Here is a 17,578-nt window from a genome sequence, read left to right as displayed (position 1 = left end):
CCTTATAATGATAGTGATCTGTAATAAATCAGTATAAAGTTAATCGAGTACAAATATAAAATTTTGTTTAATTTTTTTTTATTAATATCAATAAATTCTGTAAATTGATGAATGGACAAATCTATTTATTAGACAAAAACAAAAGTTAAGAATATCCCTGAATTAAATACTAGCGCTCATGTTTATGCATAATTTTCATTTTAATATAATTATTTAATTAAATAAAAGAGAAGAAACATAAAATATTTAAATAATTAAACCGATAAAGTAAATAAATTTTAAACATGTATAAATAAAAAAAAATAACGAAGTTAATTAACTAATAAGATAACTTATAAAATAATAAATATATCTAAAGACACTTTAATCAATCTACATATTGTTAACCAAAATTAATTACTCTAAAGTGTTAAACCTTAATAAATTATGTAAACATCATTTGTTTTATTATACTGATTATCATGGCACGCAGTTTTCACGAGCATATAAAAAAACTTTGGTGTGAGATGATAAGAAAAAAAAAATTATATAAAAAAATAAATTATAATAAATATGGAAAGTAAAGTGAGAAAAATTAGGGTAATAAGTAGTTAAAAAAATAATTAGAAAACTATTAGAAAATATTGAAATTACTAATCTGACAAAAGATTCTTAAAGAGAAGAAATGAAAGGAAGGACAAATTAGGACAATCTAAAGTTGGTATGATTAAAGGATTTTTTTTTATAATGATATAGATAGTTCCCGTCCTTGGTAGATTACATATCAACTATAAAAAAGAAAATGCAACTCGTCATATAATTTTATTTAATTCGTCTGAATTTGATTGGAACTAGATTTTCATCGTAAACAAAATGCACATGATACAACTATGCTAGAAATTCGGTCTATTTTAATTTTCAATGATTATAATAATAAGCCGTGCTTTCCTTTAGCTGCAATTTTCACAACCCCATAAATCAACCACTTTCCAGCTAAACCATACACGTGAAACCATAGTTTACACATTTTTCCAATTTTTTTCAAAAGATATGGCAAAAAATCAAGAAGGTTTACAATGCACAACACCACTAAGTGCCACAGTCAAACAGAAATACAGATCTAGCATGTTTCAGGTCAAGATCTTACACAATGCTGAGAAGTTTTGGCATAGTAAAATTTCCAAGTGATAGAACTACCATGAACCTTCCGCACCTACGGTGGGATTCTTGAATGCAGAGAAGTCCCAGAAAGTTTTCAATGAGTAGGGTTGCGAAATTGTGACACCTGCCTCTGTGATTTTTGCAATCTGGAAATTAAGATCCGTTATTAGTACAAAGTAAAGGGTGGTTGTAGGGGCATAGTGAAAAGCAAGGTAACAACTGAAATTGAAAAAATTTAGTCGAGCATTTGTCAATATGCTGGTGGAAGGAAGTTCGGCGTTTTCAAAATTCAGATGTACCATATCATAAGCAGCCAGGAATGCTATAACTAACATCAGTCTAGTATTCTTTTACCATCTTTTAAGTTTAGTTGAGGAAGTGAATGCATCCAAACTCCACTCTGTCTAGAGAGCATACCTCATCCCAGAGTTTATTAATTTCCAACTGACAATTCACAAGTTATATTTTAGATTCATGCCAAAGATTGACCAACTTCTGCAATTCATGTCCCTCTGTTTAATTTATGCATTCCCACCTCTAGAATTCATACAATACCTATCCAGATTCTTTTCCCATTATTATGAATCAAACCTCCACAGTTAAACAACTGAATGTCAACACTGTCACATCATCTGAACAATGTTCATTTACCACCTCCACCGTTAAACAACTGTTGTCAACACTGTCACATCATCTGAACAATGTTCATTTACCACCTCCACTGTTAAACAACTGAATGTCAACACTGTCACATCATCTGAACAATGTTCATTTACCACCTCCATGAAACTATACCTTGGCCATCCTTGAGAACCAAAGCGACAATCCTTTTAGTTTGATTATGTTTTTTAAGTCGTGTCATGTCATATGTTTTCTATTTTCTCATCTCATGTTAACAACTTTTTGCGTCTCCAAGCAAATGAATGGATTATTCACCTAGTTGAACTCAAAATAAAATCTAGTATGCCATACATCATCTGCCATTTTATACCAGAAGGAAAAATAGCAGACTTGCCCAAGAGGTGCATACATGCATCATCACAAGCAACAACAGGGTATGACTTCGTACCAGACCACATGCAGCCCCAACTGGCAATAAAGGTCCAGATATAATAATACGTGAAACTGTGATAAGGTTCCAAATCAAAAAACTACGTCACTGATATGATAACTCATGAAATCAATTTGAAAAAGTCCTACATTTAATGGCTCTTCTTGGCCCTCTCAACTTCAAGAAAACATTAGCAGACAAAGAAACTTAAACGAGGCGTTCAAAAATAGTAATAGTGAAACAAACCAACTAAGGAGAACCCAAGTTTACATTATAAAGATGAACCCATACCTGAAGTTTGTTAACAGCTGATCTATCACGATAAAGAAGCACACGCATGCATTTCTCCAGTAATTTTACGCCCTCTTCAAAAGTCAAGTTTTCATGCCATTCATCACGTAAAATAGGCCGAGCTAGATGATTACCAAACCCAGTTGCCACATGGTTGTCTTCATAATGTACACCAATCATGTTAACCTGAAATTAGACCACCAAAAGGGGGGAGGAAAAAAAAGGAGGAAAAAGAAAAAAGAAACAAAGACACTCAGCTAGACATCAAAACTAAATAGCATACGAAATAAAATATTTTAGAAAATAATACATACCGTTCCGAGATACTTCTGTCCATTTTTAACACCACCAAGTACAAGTGAATTCCATAAGGGGTTGAACTTGTTACGACGATTGTACATCACCCTCGTTAAATAGTTATGCACTTCTTTAGGACCCAAGGAGTTCCCATCGTCCCACATGTTATCATATAAGCTACATCCAAAGAGCATGCAAAATCAAGAGGCATAACTTTTCCATAACTCGTACAAGCACCATCAGCAGCAAAACCAAAATAAAACAACAGGGTCAAGAACAGGATTCAATTTAGAAAACATTTTCAGTTAAGATAGATATACTTACATAAGCTCGTCAAGATAACGCATTATCTCCTGAAAATCACTGATCTCACCACTAGCACCTATAATAGAATGTTTTCCCACTGGCTTCAATCGCTCCACAGTTTTGTAGCGAAGCGTGGAACCGTATGAACCTATCAAAGAAAGCATCATCAATAAATATCCATGATACCCAATGATTACAAAACAAATTATAACACCAAATAAATACAAGCTAAACATTTTCGACCAACATCATTTTCAAGCAACAGCTACTATCACTTGGATTATGAGGTATTTGAGATGAAGTGGAGCACCACTTCTCATACTTTGTTTACCAATTTTCAAGAACCAAAGGTACCATATGAATCAACATCACCTACTTTGCAACTTCACCAAGAAAGTATTCCACATATATGACCAATGTAAAGTACTCCACATATACGACCAATGTAAAGTACTCCACATATATGACCAATGTAAACTTGGCAAGTCGTGAAAATAGACTTTACCAGGAGTTCATATTGTCAATTCACTACAGAAGAGCTTTGCAAAAAAAGGGGTTGAACAAAAAGCAAAACAAAAGGAAGGTGCAACATCTTCATAATTTTAGTACGGTAGAGTTTTACTTTTTCTCCAGTATTATATAGCAAATCATCCACAATAGGAGAGGTGGTTGATATGTAGCATCTGTAAGCTTTTTTCCTACTAAAGCAGCGCATTTGATCAGAATTAGCTTGCCTGTATAACAACCCTGTTTTCTTCACCTGATAATGCTATTAGCTTGGGAGAAAACAATACTTAAATGGATAAAATTTGATAACACATGCACAAATAAAAACCATAGCATACTGCTTAATATCCAAAACCCTAGCGCACATACCTCTCCTTTTCATATATCAAAATTTATACGATAACAACAATTTGAGAGGAATGTTCACACGTCAAAATTTAACTTCAATTAGAAAGTAGTCCACTCTCTCTACTCTGGATTTGCTGTATATTATTTTTCTAATATATACTAAAAGTCTGTAAAGCTCAAAAATCAAGTAGGAGAACTAGGACATATCTTACAACCTACACTTGGACCGATCAAATTGAATCAAAAGAACCAGCTCACTTATTAAGTCGGAGGGGTAAATGTACATTATACACTGAAATGCAAACAAAGATGCATATTTGAGAATCCAACCTCCCATATCAGCAGCCAAGAGAATGCCATCTTTGTACTTGATGCCGACCACTGAGGTCCCCGTCACATATGGATACCTACACCAAAACGCAGCCCAGTTACAAATGCCACGATATCCACTTATTCACAGATAAACAAATAAATGATAAAAAAAAAAAGAAGGAAAATTTGCTCACATTAATTTACGTATAAATAAAATATCAATATAAATCAAGCTATGTATGTGCTATATGCTTTCATTTCTAGTGTAATTCTACCATCCAAAATCGGATTAGCTAAAACCCTACTTTCATAAAAACCTCGGGAACACTCAATAATCAGATCTTTACAAGTAAATGAAGCAAATTCCCAGAAACAGAAAGCATACAGAGTTCTTTGAGAATCGGCTTCGGAGCCGAGCAAACTGTTCATAGCTGGAGTTGAATCGGCCAACTGCAATCATTTAAACCCCAAAAAAAAAGTCAAAAAATGAATTGGTTTACGATTAGATGAAAGGAAAACGCGGAGAATGATCAAACTTACATTCATCTTCGAAATGTATGCAGCGATTTAGGGATTTGAGAAATTTCCCTTCTTCGTGTATTTTGGTGCTCTCCTCCTATTATGAACTCTGTTTTCCCTTCGCTCAAGAAAGAACTGGGCCTCGTTTGTGTGAGATTGGGCAGCTTCCGCTCCGGCCCATTAGCCCATATTATTTACTCTAAGCGGACCAAAGAGACCCGGTTGGCCCATTTTAGTTGAGCACGATGACCCAACTAGAAGCCTACTTGTCAAATAAAGTTAATTTCAAATTTTATTATATTATTACTAGTTAGTATGGGAGAATTATCTTGTAAAAAAAATTAATAAATAAAAAATTATAGATAATTGAATTTTTATAGTACAAAAAATGATTAATTAATAATCAATTTAAAATTTAATATGACTATAATTAATAACAAATAACTATTCTTAGATATAAACAATAAACTTAAAATTTTCTAAATTTAAATAAAATATAATGATAAAATAAGTATTTATAGACTTATCTAAAATTGAATTTCAAAGAGAATAATTTCTTATATGAGAAAATAGAATAAAAAGAGGCATCCAAATATAGGCATATATAATTAAGTAGACATAAGACATTTCCCCTCCCTAGCTACTCCAAAATCAATAGCATGTTGATGAAGAGGGATCACACAATTTCAGGGCATCATCTCATGACTTGAAATTGAAAACGTCCATGTTGATGAATGATAAAAGGGACTGTCCGTCACATGTTCCGTTTTGTAATTAAATGAGAGATGTATGTAAACCAGGTTGTCACCCCTAATCTCCCCACCCCAATTTCTATATATATTCTTTGTCGCCTCCACTCACTCACACACACTGTGCAATAGATCCCATTCAGATTTGATGGCCCAAATCACAATAGCACCGCCACATGCTTCTGCTAATTACTCGCTTTACCCAAACACCGCCACCACATTTTATTTATTGTTCTAATGTTGTCACAAATTACATCGAGTCATGTTCATTCAATGCTATATATATAGTTTATGTAATTTACATACTTCCCAAAAGTAGTTTATAAACATAATGACAAATTAACATATATACTTTAATATAAAATATAATCTCAAATTTGAATTGAATGTTTACTTAATTTGAATCATACTTAATACAAGTGCCTCAAAAAATTAAAGTGCAAAATTCAAACTTAAAATGACCATTTCGTCTCAACAAAATTAAATTTCAATGATTTTATGTCGGAAACTTTAGAATGATAAGATTGGTAAATAAAAGTAAAAGACTAAATTAATCTTCGACAGCAATTTAGAGATTATTTATGACATTTACCCCATGTGTGTGTATATATATATAAGATATACATAGTCATCACAAGCCTTGTAATTCTGACTTGTAAAAGCAAAAGCGAGTTGGAGGGTCTGACCAGCGTTGGAAGACATCGCCCGTACGTAAAAAAGACATGACAGTTAATCCTGTTATAATATTAACTCCTTTTCTTGTGCACCAATTGCATTATTTCCCTTCAACAAAACGCGCCTCACAAATTCTTTCTTTTACAATCCCGTCTCATATAAAGAAACCGCGAAGAAACAAACCCCTCCACTTCCACCACTTCTTTCTTGTAGTAAACCCTAAATATAATTTTTTTTTTACTGTTCAAGAAACTCTCCTACACCCGATAGGAATAATAAATAAACTCATCAAACTGGGTGACTTCTGCCCTTTGTTTTTTTTCCTTCTCGTTCTTCTACCTCAGAATTCAATTCTCACCTCAAGTTGTGATTTTGTGATTGTTGCTTGCTGCAATTCCGAGGTACTTTGTGTATGTTGTAGTCTTGTGGTTGGTTGAACAACAATGGCGAATGAATATGGAGACGGGGTGGCATGGCTTAGGGGTTCAATGATTGGAAGAGGGGGTTTTGGGTTTGTTTATTTGGCCACTCTCAAGAATCCCAGATCAAAATACAGCTATTTTCCATCTGTGATGGCTGTGAAATCCGCAGAGGTTTCTGTTTCGGGTTCGATTCAGAAAGAGAGGGAAGTTTTAAGCAATGTGAAGGGTTGTTCTGATATAATTAGGTGTTTCGGTGAGGAGACTACTATGGGTGGTAATGGCGCCATGGTGTATAATTTGTTGTTGGAGTATGGTTCTGGTGGAACCTTGGCCGATAGGATCAAGAAAGCCGGCGGTGGTGGGCTTCCGGAATTTGAGGCCAAGGTGTTTGCGAGGTGTATTCTGAGGGGTCTGAATCATATTCATGGCAAGGGCTATGTTCATTGCGATTTGAAGCCGGATAATATTTTGCTTGTGCCTGATGCTAGGAATAAGGGGTTTACTGAGTTCAGGGCGAAAATTGGCGATTTCGGGTTGGCTAAGAGGGCAAAACAGAGCAAGAAAAGGAAATTGGAGCCGTATTGGGGGGGAACTCCTATGTACTTGTCGCCTGAGGCTGTGATGGATAATGTGCAGGAGCCTCCTTGTGATATTTGGGCACTTGGCTGTGTCGTGCTTGAGATGTTAACGGGGAAGCCTCCTTGGGATAATGATCAGAAGGAGTTGGATGCTGAGGAAATTCTCAGAAAGATTGGGGAAGGGCGCGTATTGCCTAAGGTTCCGGATGGGATATCAAAGGAGGCCAAGGATTTTCTGAAACGTTGTTTTGTGAGGAAGTCCATGTACAGATTGACAGCTGAAATGCTGTTGAATCACCCATTTGTTGGAGGTTTGAACGATGATGATGTAGTCGAAGAACCAGACGGGATTGAAGATTTGAATGAGATTGAATCTATCTTGCTGGTGTCTGAGGATGATGACGATGAATGTAGTTGCGACTTATTTGACGACGAGTGGTACATCGCATCTGATGAGGATTCATTTTACTATTCGTCTGAAGATGATGAAGACAATGCCGATGATGAGGTTGTATCTACTATTTCTGAAGAAAAAGAATTAAAAGAGGAAGATATTAAAGCCGGGTTGAACCAACCAAACAAGAAAGCAAAGCAGATTTCGTCACACGCCTCATCAGAAAGTAGCCAATGTTTTCCAGTTAGTTTTACGATTCCGGCAGGAGTCTAGCATACCATTACGGCGATGATATTGGCTCAATTTTGGTACTCAGAAATAGGCCTAGTTTTTGCTTTTGTTTAGGTACAATTCACTACTATAGATACTCATTTATGTAGTAGACACAGACTGAAATTAGATTGATTCTTTTTCAGCACATTGCTGTCATTTTTCTGCTAATTTCAGGTTATCTTCAATTAACGAAAATGTTTATATATCCCTTTTCTTCTCTCACTTCTATGAGAGAGAAAGTTGAGTCTAATGTTTTGGATCTCCCATTATTCTTGAAGATACCTTGCATTTATTTATTAGCTGTTGTGGGATTCATGCTATATTTGTCTTTTGAGTAAATGCAGATTTATACCAAGACATTTTACTTAGTACTCTGTCTCATCCTAGTCATTAAGGAAAAAACGGAAAGAAAACGATCCTTATCATGCATTTTGCTTATGAGTTTATCCACCCAAAAAATTTCAAGATCTTCCAATGCGCATCTCCCTGTTTAAATCAATGTTTATGTTGGAGCTGTCGATCATCTGCTCAAGTTGGTACAAAGACTGTTCATTTGCCAAACTTCATTTTTCCTTCTCCTGCAAGGAAAGACTCTTCCCTGAGCGAGTTTGTTCTACTTCAACTTTGATTGATCAATACTGAAATTTTGTTTTCAGTAATCTTGTGTGATGTTTACCACAAACCATTCCTTGTAGAGTCTGCCTACAGTCATCTGATGTCTGTTCCACATTTCCTGAACGTTCTATTGGTATTCCATCATGTTTGTCTTCATTACATTCTAAGATGCATTTTCTTGAAATCGATAGTTTTGAGTGCAGCCAAAATGGTAGTAACATAAGAGGGATGATCAGGCAAAACAATGTTAGACGAATCAGCTTCTTGGGATCGCTACTTTTATACCATACTGTTTCCTTAAACTAACCATATGACCTTAGAATTACCATGATGTAGTATTCCAAAGCGACTTGCTGTTTTTTATGCTCGATATAAAAGTGAAATAGTAGATAACTCAAACATATGTAAAAGAAAAGATAAGGCTTGATGTGCTACACACATTTAAGTAACAGACACACATGAAATCAGATTAACTCTCTCTTTAACACATTGCTATCAGTTTCCTCTAATTTCAGACATCCTAGACTCATGAACATGTCTGTACTGACCTTTTCTTGTCTCACTTTGATGAGAGAGAAAGTTGAGTCTATTTTTTCTGTATCTCCCATTATTCTGCTACTTCTCCATAGATGAACCAGCAACATAGAGTTACTGTTTTACTAAGTGATGATCTACATACATTTGTGCTTATCAGTTTATCATATTAGAAAACTTTGCAGTTTCTTGTTTGAGCTGATCATTTTCTATGGAGTCATGTATTATGAAAAATGGCATATCATAAGCTGCTGTTAAGATATTCGCCAACTTGAAATGTCATTGAAAATAGTACTAGATGACCGTGTAATTAATGCTTGCTGATTGTGGCCGTGATAAATTATCAAAAAAACAAAGAGAAATGAAGTTGGATGTGTTATGGATTAAACTTTATAATAAAATTGAAATAACGACATAATCTCCTTTGTTTATTTGTCAATCTCCTACGTCTTGGACATATTTACTTTAAATGATTGGTTCGAATTGCCTAATTCATCCCGACCAAATCCTGTATGATCCCGTTTACTTTGTTGTATAGAATAAATAGAGATAGAATCAATCAAAATTAAACGTAAAATAGGATTAGATAATGATTAATAATCCATAATTTACCTGATTATACTAAGAGGATGATAAAAATATGTATATTACTACATATAAAATGTGGGATATAATGCACAATTTCTAAAATGCCCTTAATATGAAGATGCTAATGCACCATTTACTACATAGGATAATTGTGGGACATTCATGACTTTTTCAACCATTGGACTCATCCATCCCCTGAAGCGGGTCAAATAATCCAACATCAAGTCTGGGCCTGGGTTCTATTCCAATAGGTGGGATTGGGCTGTCTTATATGGGCCCCATGTTTAGTAGAATAATTGATTGGCTCATTGATTCAACATGACCTGGTATGGAAATAGATTTAGCTAAACCTAGATTATTTGTCCTATGTCAAGGGATAGGATACCCCAATTCCATTATATCTAAGTGATGTAAGTCAGCGTCTCATATTATTTGAAGAAGAGGAGTTTGAGTAGTGTATAGTTTTAATACATTTTCTCTTAGCGATGCGCCTTTTCAAAATAAATCTGTGATTGGTGAAAGCCTGTAGAGCTGGATTCCTTAATTTAGAAAATCAGTTTGAGCTTAATTTTCATTTGACAAAGTTTTAAATTTAGTTCGAGTTCGATTCGATTATAAAAAATAATAATAATAATAATATATATTTAAAAATATTAAACTAATCGAGTTCGATCTGCTCTAATTTATTTAAAATTTATTCGAGCTGGATTTAATTATTAAACCAAACCATGCTCAAAAACAATTATTCAAAGTGAGTCCAAATCCATTGTTGGACTTAGCAAGTGCGACTGCAAATAAAACCAAACTCATAAACTTAGGCAATGCGTGGGACATATGCGCTTTCCAGGCCCGCTTCAATGACGATTCCCCTACAGGACACGAGTTTGCGATTTTTCCCGCGTTCTCCAGAACACTCCGACCGCAATATCGATATTTCAAATGGAACATGGAAAATCCTAGTCCTCCCACATTACATCTGGATCCGTCTTTTTTCTTCTCCTCCTCACTTGCTCCACCTGTTCTCTCTCGAACCCCCTCGACCCAACCCCGCCAAACATGTATATATATATTCCCATTTCCCTCCCACTTCAAACCAGATTCAAAGCAAGCAATTAAGAGAAAATCACACACACACACACACAAGCACGCATTTGTAGCTCACAAGAAGAGTACAATTCTCTTGAATTCAAGAACTCGGGGGAATTCTTGATTGCTGCTACTGATGGCGAAGACGGAAGGCAAGGCTATCGGCATTGATCTCGGCACGACGTACAGCTGCGTCGGCGTCTGGCAGAACGACCGTGTCGAGATCATTCCTAATGACCAAGGCAACAGAACCACTCCTTCCTACGTCGCCTTCACCGACACCGAGAGGCTGATTGGCGACGCCGCCAAGAATCAGGTGGCGATGAACCCACAGAACACTGTTTTCGACGCTAAGCGTCTCATCGGCCGCCGATTCTCCGATCCGACTGTCCAGAACGACATGAAGCTCTGGCCGTTTAAAGTTATTCCAGGGCCCGGAGATAAGCCCATGATTCAGGTCCAGTACAAGGGCGAGGAGAAGCAGTTCGCTCCTGAAGAGATTTCTTCCATGGTTTTGACGAAAATGAAGGAAATTGCAGAAGCATTTCTTGGGCAGACTATCAAGAACGCGGTTATCACTGTGCCGGCTTACTTCAATGATTCTCAACGGCAGGCGACTAAGGACGCCGGAGCTATTGCTGGGCTCAATGTTATGAGAATTATAAATGAACCCACTGCTGCTGCAATCGCTTATGGTTTGGACAAGAAGACCTCCAGGAGTGGGGAAAAGAATGTGCTGATCTTTGATCTTGGTGGTGGGACATTCGATGTTTCGTTGCTGACTATCGAAGAAGGGATTTTCGAAGTGAAAGCCACCGCCGGAGACACCCATTTGGGTGGAGAAGACTTTGACAACCGTCTGGTGAATCATTTCGCGGCGGAGTTCAAGAGGAAGCACAAGAAGGACATAAGCGGCAACGCCAGGGCTCTGCGGCGGCTGAGGACTGCCTGCGAGAGGGCAAAGAGGACTTTATCATCCACAACCCAGACAACAATTGAGATCGATTCCTTGTATGAGGGGATCGATTTCTACGCAACTATTACAAGAGCAAGATTCGAGGAGCTGAACATGGATTTGTTCAGAAAATGTATGGAGCCAGTTGAGAAGTGTTTGAGGGATGCTAAGATCGACAAGAGCCAGGTCCATGATGTGGTTCTTGTCGGAGGATCAACTAGAATCCCCAAAGTGCAGCAATTGTTGCAAGATTTCTTCAACGGTAAGGAGCTCTGCAAGAGCATCAACCCCGACGAGGCCGTGGCGTACGGAGCCGCCGTCCAGGCAGCGATTCTGAGCGGCGAAGGCAATGAAAAGGTCCAAGATTTGCTGCTTCTTGATGTCACTCCTCTGAGCCTCGGCATTGAAACTGCCGGCGGTGTGATGACAGTTTTGATCCCAAGAAACACCACAATTCCGACTAAGAAAGAGCAAATCTTCTCAACTTACTCCGACAATCAACCAGGAGTACTGATTCAGGTGTATGAAGGGGAGAGGCCTCTGACTAAGGACAACAACCTTCTCGGAAAATTCGAGCTGACGGGCATCCCACCAGCACCACGGGGCGTGCCGCAAATCAATGTGTGCTTCGACATTGATGCAAACGGAATACTAAACGTGTCGGCTGAGGACAAGACGGCAGGTGTGAAGAACAAGATCACAATCACGAACGACAAAGGACGACTGAGCAAGGACGAGATCGAGAGGATGGTTCAGGAGGCTGAGCGGTACAAAGCTGAGGACGAGGCAGTTAAGAAGAAGGTGGAGGCCAAGAACGCATTGGAGAACTACGCTTACAACATGAGAAACACGATCAAGGATGAGAAGATCGCCTCAAAGCTGAGCTCATCAGACAAGGAGAAGATGGAGAAGGCAATCGACGAGGCAATTGAATGGCTGGACAAGAACCAGTTGGCTGAAGTTGATGAGCTTGAGGATAAGTTGAAGGAGTTGGAGAACTTGTGCAATCCCATTATTTCGAAGATGTATCAGGGGGCTGCTGGAGGCGAGCCGATGGGCGGCGGTGCTGACATGCCGGGAACCGGTGGTTTTGGCAACACTGGATCAGGGAATGCAGGTGCTGGACCTAAGATTGAAGAAGTTGACTGAAGTGTGCGATGATGACACTCAAGAAGAGGTGGTGGGAGATCATCAATTTACCCATATTGAAAATGAGTAAATTACTTTTATGAAAAAAATTATAGCAATTTACCCTATATATTTTCAAAATATAGAGAATTAAATTACTGTATTTTAAAAAACATAAAGAGGTAAATTGATATATAGCTTTTTATAGAAGAGTGATTTACTCATTTGCAATATCATAGGAGTTGATTGAATAAGGAGAATGTGGTGGTTGTGGTTGTTGCTCTGCTTTTTATTCTTGTAATTTGAGTGCATTTATGATTTACCAAATAATGAATTGTGGGTTGGGGGAAAATGTTGAGATCCATCATCCATGTAATACAAAACAGTTGCAGTGTTTTGTGAATGAAATAAATCTTTCTAAATATGAAAAGAGTTATTTTTGTTGTGTGGATAGCGATGTTATTGATATGCTGGACACTGACTGATTCAATTCAGTTCAGGCTCATTTTCAACACATTTTAAGTTTTTCAGCAACCATTTGGGAATTTTTGCATTACTAATAATAATAAAAAAAGAAAAACTCACCGTTAAATCTTCTTTCACCGATCAATTAAAAAAAATTAGGGCACAATAGAAGAGGATCAAACTCAAGAGAAAAAGGAAAAATCGTCACGATTCCTCCCATTTTCTCCTCTGCTACAATGATGCCAGTCTGTTAACATACCAAAATAAAGAAGATGAGAGACTTTTGCTGATGGATGAGGGTCCATTTTCATAATGTTAGCAGGGAATTTTCTAATCTGTTACAAATACTTTTGGACTACAACATTTTGGTGTTAATGTGTGCCTGAGAGTGAGAGAGAAGACGACAACAAAAAGGGTGGTTCATGGAGCGGACAAAATAGTACAAAAAAACAAGTTACAACCAAACTCCATTTCATTTCTTTATTTAATTTGCACTAGTGTGTGTCACATCAAAATTTGTGTGTAATTAATTTAAAATATTGAAATATAATTATTACATTTTTAAATTATATAATTTAGTTAAATAAACAAAAAAATATTAAAAATATAGAGATTGTGAATAGTTATTTAAAGAAAACTGGGAGAAAAAAGATAGGAAAGTGGAGAGAGAAAAAAAATATGGAAGTTGAGAGAGAAAAATGGGGGTTGAGAGAAATTTTTTTTTGCTCAAATAATTAAATAAAACAAAAAATAACAGACTAAAAAAGAAAGAAACACCAAAAAAGTGCTCTCCCTTAATAATAGAATATAGATTAGCTAAGTGTATCTCCAAGACCAAAAGAATTAATAAAATTTATAATTGAGTTTGAAGTGGCATAAAATCCATCAAAGTGTTTTGTTTCGATTGAGGGCCACAAAACATTTCCATGTTTGGGTTGAAATATTTAGCCCATTTTTAACTAATCTTTTAATGTTTTGGAACAACATTATGGTTAGAAAATACTATTTATTTTAATTTACTCGCAACTAAATAAATTATATACATACTCATAAATATATATATATATAAATATATATAAAAGAGACATGATTTGACAAGGAACAATACTTTTTGTCTCCCACTAACCAACATCAAACATACCATACTTACTTTATATTATCTCCAAAAATATATCCAAACATACACACTATCTCTAACATATACTTATTCTTTATTTTTTATCTCTATCTCCACAAAACACACCAAAATAAACTAAAAATAAAATCGAACATAGTTCATATGTTTGCTGTTTGGGTAGGAGGCTTGTTGCATTTTTCCCAGGTTTGTGGAAACACTTCGTCAACTTTTTAGTAATGAAATCTTCTTATTCTCAACCGAAACAAAAAAAAAAAACTAAAAGAACTTGTTATGTTAATAGTGAATTGTTAAACATTTTGCTGGTTTAATATGCAGGTACATTTAGCTTTTAAGAGAAAATTTGATATTACTTTTGCTAATTAATATGATTTGATATGGTTGAAAAGTACTTTTTATTGACAAAAGAGGCGGCCTTCCAAGTTCCAACAGCTATTTCATGAGAAAATTTGCCAACTTAACTGTCATACTTTTCTAAATTTGCATGCTAGGGATCAAATTGCATTTGGAATTGAAAACTGCAGGACTAAAACAATTTTATATTAAAAAGGTAAAACTTTCTATGGGAAAATAAGAATAAATCACTTTTTTTCGGCCAAAAATCATTCCTGAAATCTCTTCGGAGGGACTGATTTAATGAGTTGAGACGAATTTGAAGCTGAATCCAAAAGTCAGGGACCAAAATGAATTTTTACCCTTTTGTTTCTTTTGTATACTGTAGTTGACAGAATACAGGTTTAGCAGTGATCTTTCTCATCTTTTGCACAGAAACAGTACCTAGCTCCAATCTATCTGTATTTCAAGAAGCTATAACAATTGTCTACTCAGCTTCATAGATTCATTAGAGTTCTTCTAACCATACCGTATTTTGTACAGAATTGGAGGATACGCAAAGAACTAGTCACTATATTCACTCCTAATAACACTGTTGACAAATACGCAAATGAACAAATCCATTCAAATGTTCAGAGCGATACTAGAGGACGAGAGTTGAGAAGCATCTATTCCAAGGTTTTAAGAAGACGAAATAATCCTGCAGCTTCTCTAATCCGGGAGAACTCAATGCAGAATGCTTGCACTTCAATAAAGATGTCATGAACTGCAAAAGCACAACCCTTTTACAAATCCTTGGAGACTATGCACACAGAAAATTTCAGTCTATGATCTATTCATGAAAAGCAACCGGCATATTGGAAAGCATCCTCATTCATAAATATCAGAGTGATGGTACCGATACAAGCAGGGATCATAGGGTAGGATGTCGTTCCTAGAAGTCAATAAAATGCTTCATTTTCTGTCTACTTATTCTTTCGACCATGTCTTGTTCAGGTTTAAGAGGAAGCCACTGACATGTTTATCTTTCAATTTATATTGTCTACTTTTCAAGCATCGCATTTCTTTCATAATAATAATAAAAAACTGAAGCTTTCTTCATGTATCAGATTGACATACAAATTTTTTTAATCTAATTGTCATCCCTGCAAATATTATTTAAGGATAATGCTTTCTTTGTTTTGTCCAAGTATTGAGCATTACTCAGTTCCTATAACACGAAGAAAGCTGATCAGATTCACACAAACTGCTTACCGTTTATTATTTTATTCCGGATCAAACTTTGCAGAAAAACACAGACCAATCTCACAAGTCTGTTCTGCATATACCTATCCTGGAAAGGAGGAAGTGTAAACAAAAATCATGAGGGTTCCAAGATATGGGAAAAACTGAGGTAAGTAGTTTAATGTTAAACTAGAGAGGAAAGGGAAAAAGGAAAACAATACGAACCTTGATGCCCTGACAAGCACTTATACAGTTCGAGATGTAAGTGTGTAAGAACTCAGTAGGAAGTTCAATTGTAGTTGTTAGCCTGTTCACAACTTCCATGGAATGAAGACTCATCTCCATATTTACAAGAACTGTAAAGTATCTGGCAGTTTGGAAAAGAAATTAGCAATTAAGTCAATATTACAAAAGACATTTGAAACTCAAAAGTCAAAATTATACTGAGTTATGTCAGTCAAAAGCTAAACGTAAATGAAGAGATCTTACTCTGATATTTCAGGTGAATTCACCAACTTAATCAGAACTTCAACTGCAATCATGGGATTGTTCTCTACTAGATCCTAATGAAAATCATGGTGGATAAGAAAAAAGTAGGAACCATACTTCAATTTTTAAAGTGTACCATATACAGAAAAGTTGACATACTGGAAGCTTTTTAGGTGTCAGCCCACAGTGATATACAAGCTTCGGGTCATTCGCCAACTCCACCAACACTTGCTGAAAGAAGTAAACATGTCAACCACATTTATGCCAATAGAACAAAGTCTGATGTTTCTTACACAAACAAATCTGCTTAGGTACCGGATAAGCTAATGGAATTTACAGTTTAAACGACAAAACCTGCATTTCTTTTTAAGGTTAAGTAATATACTAATCACCAGTTCTTAATTCTCCAGAACTAAGGAATATTAAAAAATATAACTTTATATGCGAAATAGAATAATTCTTTCTGTTTATCCTGTGCATCTCAAAGTAATGGTTTACAGTTCTAATAACAAAAGGTTGCACTATCCAAAGACCCGGAAGAACATGGTACCTCTTGTTGCATCGGCACCAGTGGACCCTTCAGCGCCTTTGCAATTAAATCTCTAACTGCTGCTCCTCTACTAGTATCAGCACACATCCCATAGTCCCACAATAGCTCATGGTTAATATCGGGGTTCAGCCACAATAGCTGTTCCGAACAAGGAGAAAGTTTGTTAAAATATATATATTTCTCACACTAGGTCAATGATGATATCTACTAGTACTCAGTCAGCTCATGATTGTGGGTGCTTGCACATGTTACCTCTCCATCCATTACTGGGAGCCTTGGAGGGAACGGCCTGGTCCATTTCGGACCTAGTCCCTCCAGTGAAAGAGACGACAATAACCCAGCTAGAGTTTCATCTATATTCCCGGATCCAATTTTAGATGTAACTCCTGGTTGTGCATCAAACCTGAAATGCAACTCCCAGTACCAAGAAAAAAGAATAGCAGGTCAATAAATGAACAAGACTAGTTTGGGAAGAATGGTTGATTGAGAATTAAAGTAACATAACATGAAGTAACTAGCAAGAGTCATACTCAGGCGAATTACTATTACATCCACGGGGAACATCAGGATCAGGAACTACATTTTTCACAGAGTTGTCCTTAAACACGCATTTA

At 36.2% G+C, this 17,578-nt stretch overlaps 4 protein-coding genes across 5 annotated transcripts in view; 2 read left to right on the top strand and 2 right to left on the bottom strand.

The window, feature by feature from the left end:
* Positions 953-4,943, bottom strand: LOC105165285 (proteasome subunit beta type-4-like). Of its 2 annotated transcripts, XM_020692247.1 has the most exons (8): positions 4,793-4,943; positions 4,638-4,702; positions 4,271-4,347; positions 3,104-3,233; positions 2,797-2,956; positions 2,483-2,668; positions 2,210-2,265; positions 1,159-1,286 (listed from the first exon to the last, which is right to left on the bottom strand). In XM_020692247.1, coding segments are annotated over exons 1-8 (681 nt in total). In that variant the 5' UTR covers positions 4,799-4,943; the 3' UTR covers positions 1,159-1,285. The 2 variants fall into 2 exon arrangements, with proteins under 2 accessions (XP_011082554.1, XP_020547906.1); XM_011084252.2 differs by lacking the exon at positions 2,210-2,265 and having other exon boundaries at positions 953-1,286; positions 4,793-4,941.
* On the top strand, positions 6,377-8,122 carry LOC105165275 (mitogen-activated protein kinase kinase kinase 2). Its single transcript, XM_011084240.2, has one exon. It carries the CDS (start codon positions 6,639-6,641, stop codon positions 7,860-7,862), a length of 1,224 nt encoding a protein of 407 aa, XP_011082542.1. The 5' UTR covers positions 6,377-6,638; the 3' UTR covers positions 7,863-8,122.
* On the top strand, positions 10,611-13,106 carry LOC105165268 (heat shock 70 kDa protein). Its single transcript, XM_011084228.2, has one exon. The coding sequence runs from the start codon at positions 10,822-10,824 to the stop codon at positions 12,787-12,789; it is 1,968 nt and encodes a 655-aa protein (XP_011082530.1). The 5' UTR covers positions 10,611-10,821; the 3' UTR covers positions 12,790-13,106.
* The window catches only part of LOC105165259 (CCR4-NOT transcription complex subunit 11), a 4,488-nt gene continuing 1,962 nt past the window's right edge, over positions 15,053-17,578 (bottom strand). The window contains 8 exon segments of the mRNA XM_011084215.2: positions 15,053-15,467; positions 15,956-16,034; positions 16,151-16,292; positions 16,415-16,488; positions 16,574-16,645; positions 16,965-17,102; positions 17,217-17,367; positions 17,495-17,578. The exon segment at positions 17,495-17,578 is cut by the window's right edge and continues 5 nt beyond it. Coding sequence (XP_011082517.2) covers positions 15,370-15,467; positions 15,956-16,034; positions 16,151-16,292; positions 16,415-16,488; positions 16,574-16,645; positions 16,965-17,102; positions 17,217-17,367; positions 17,495-17,578 — 838 coding nt within the window. The 3' untranslated portion in view covers positions 15,053-15,369.

Source organism: Sesamum indicum, linkage group LG1, assembly GCF_000512975.1.
Source record: "Sesamum indicum cultivar Zhongzhi No. 13 linkage group LG1, S_indicum_v1.0, whole genome shotgun sequence".
NCBI classification, from domain to species: Eukaryota; Viridiplantae; Streptophyta; class Magnoliopsida; order Lamiales; family Pedaliaceae; genus Sesamum; species Sesamum indicum.
The sequence above is the reverse complement of the archived record's forward strand: the minus strand, read 5'-3'. Positions and strand labels throughout refer to the sequence as shown.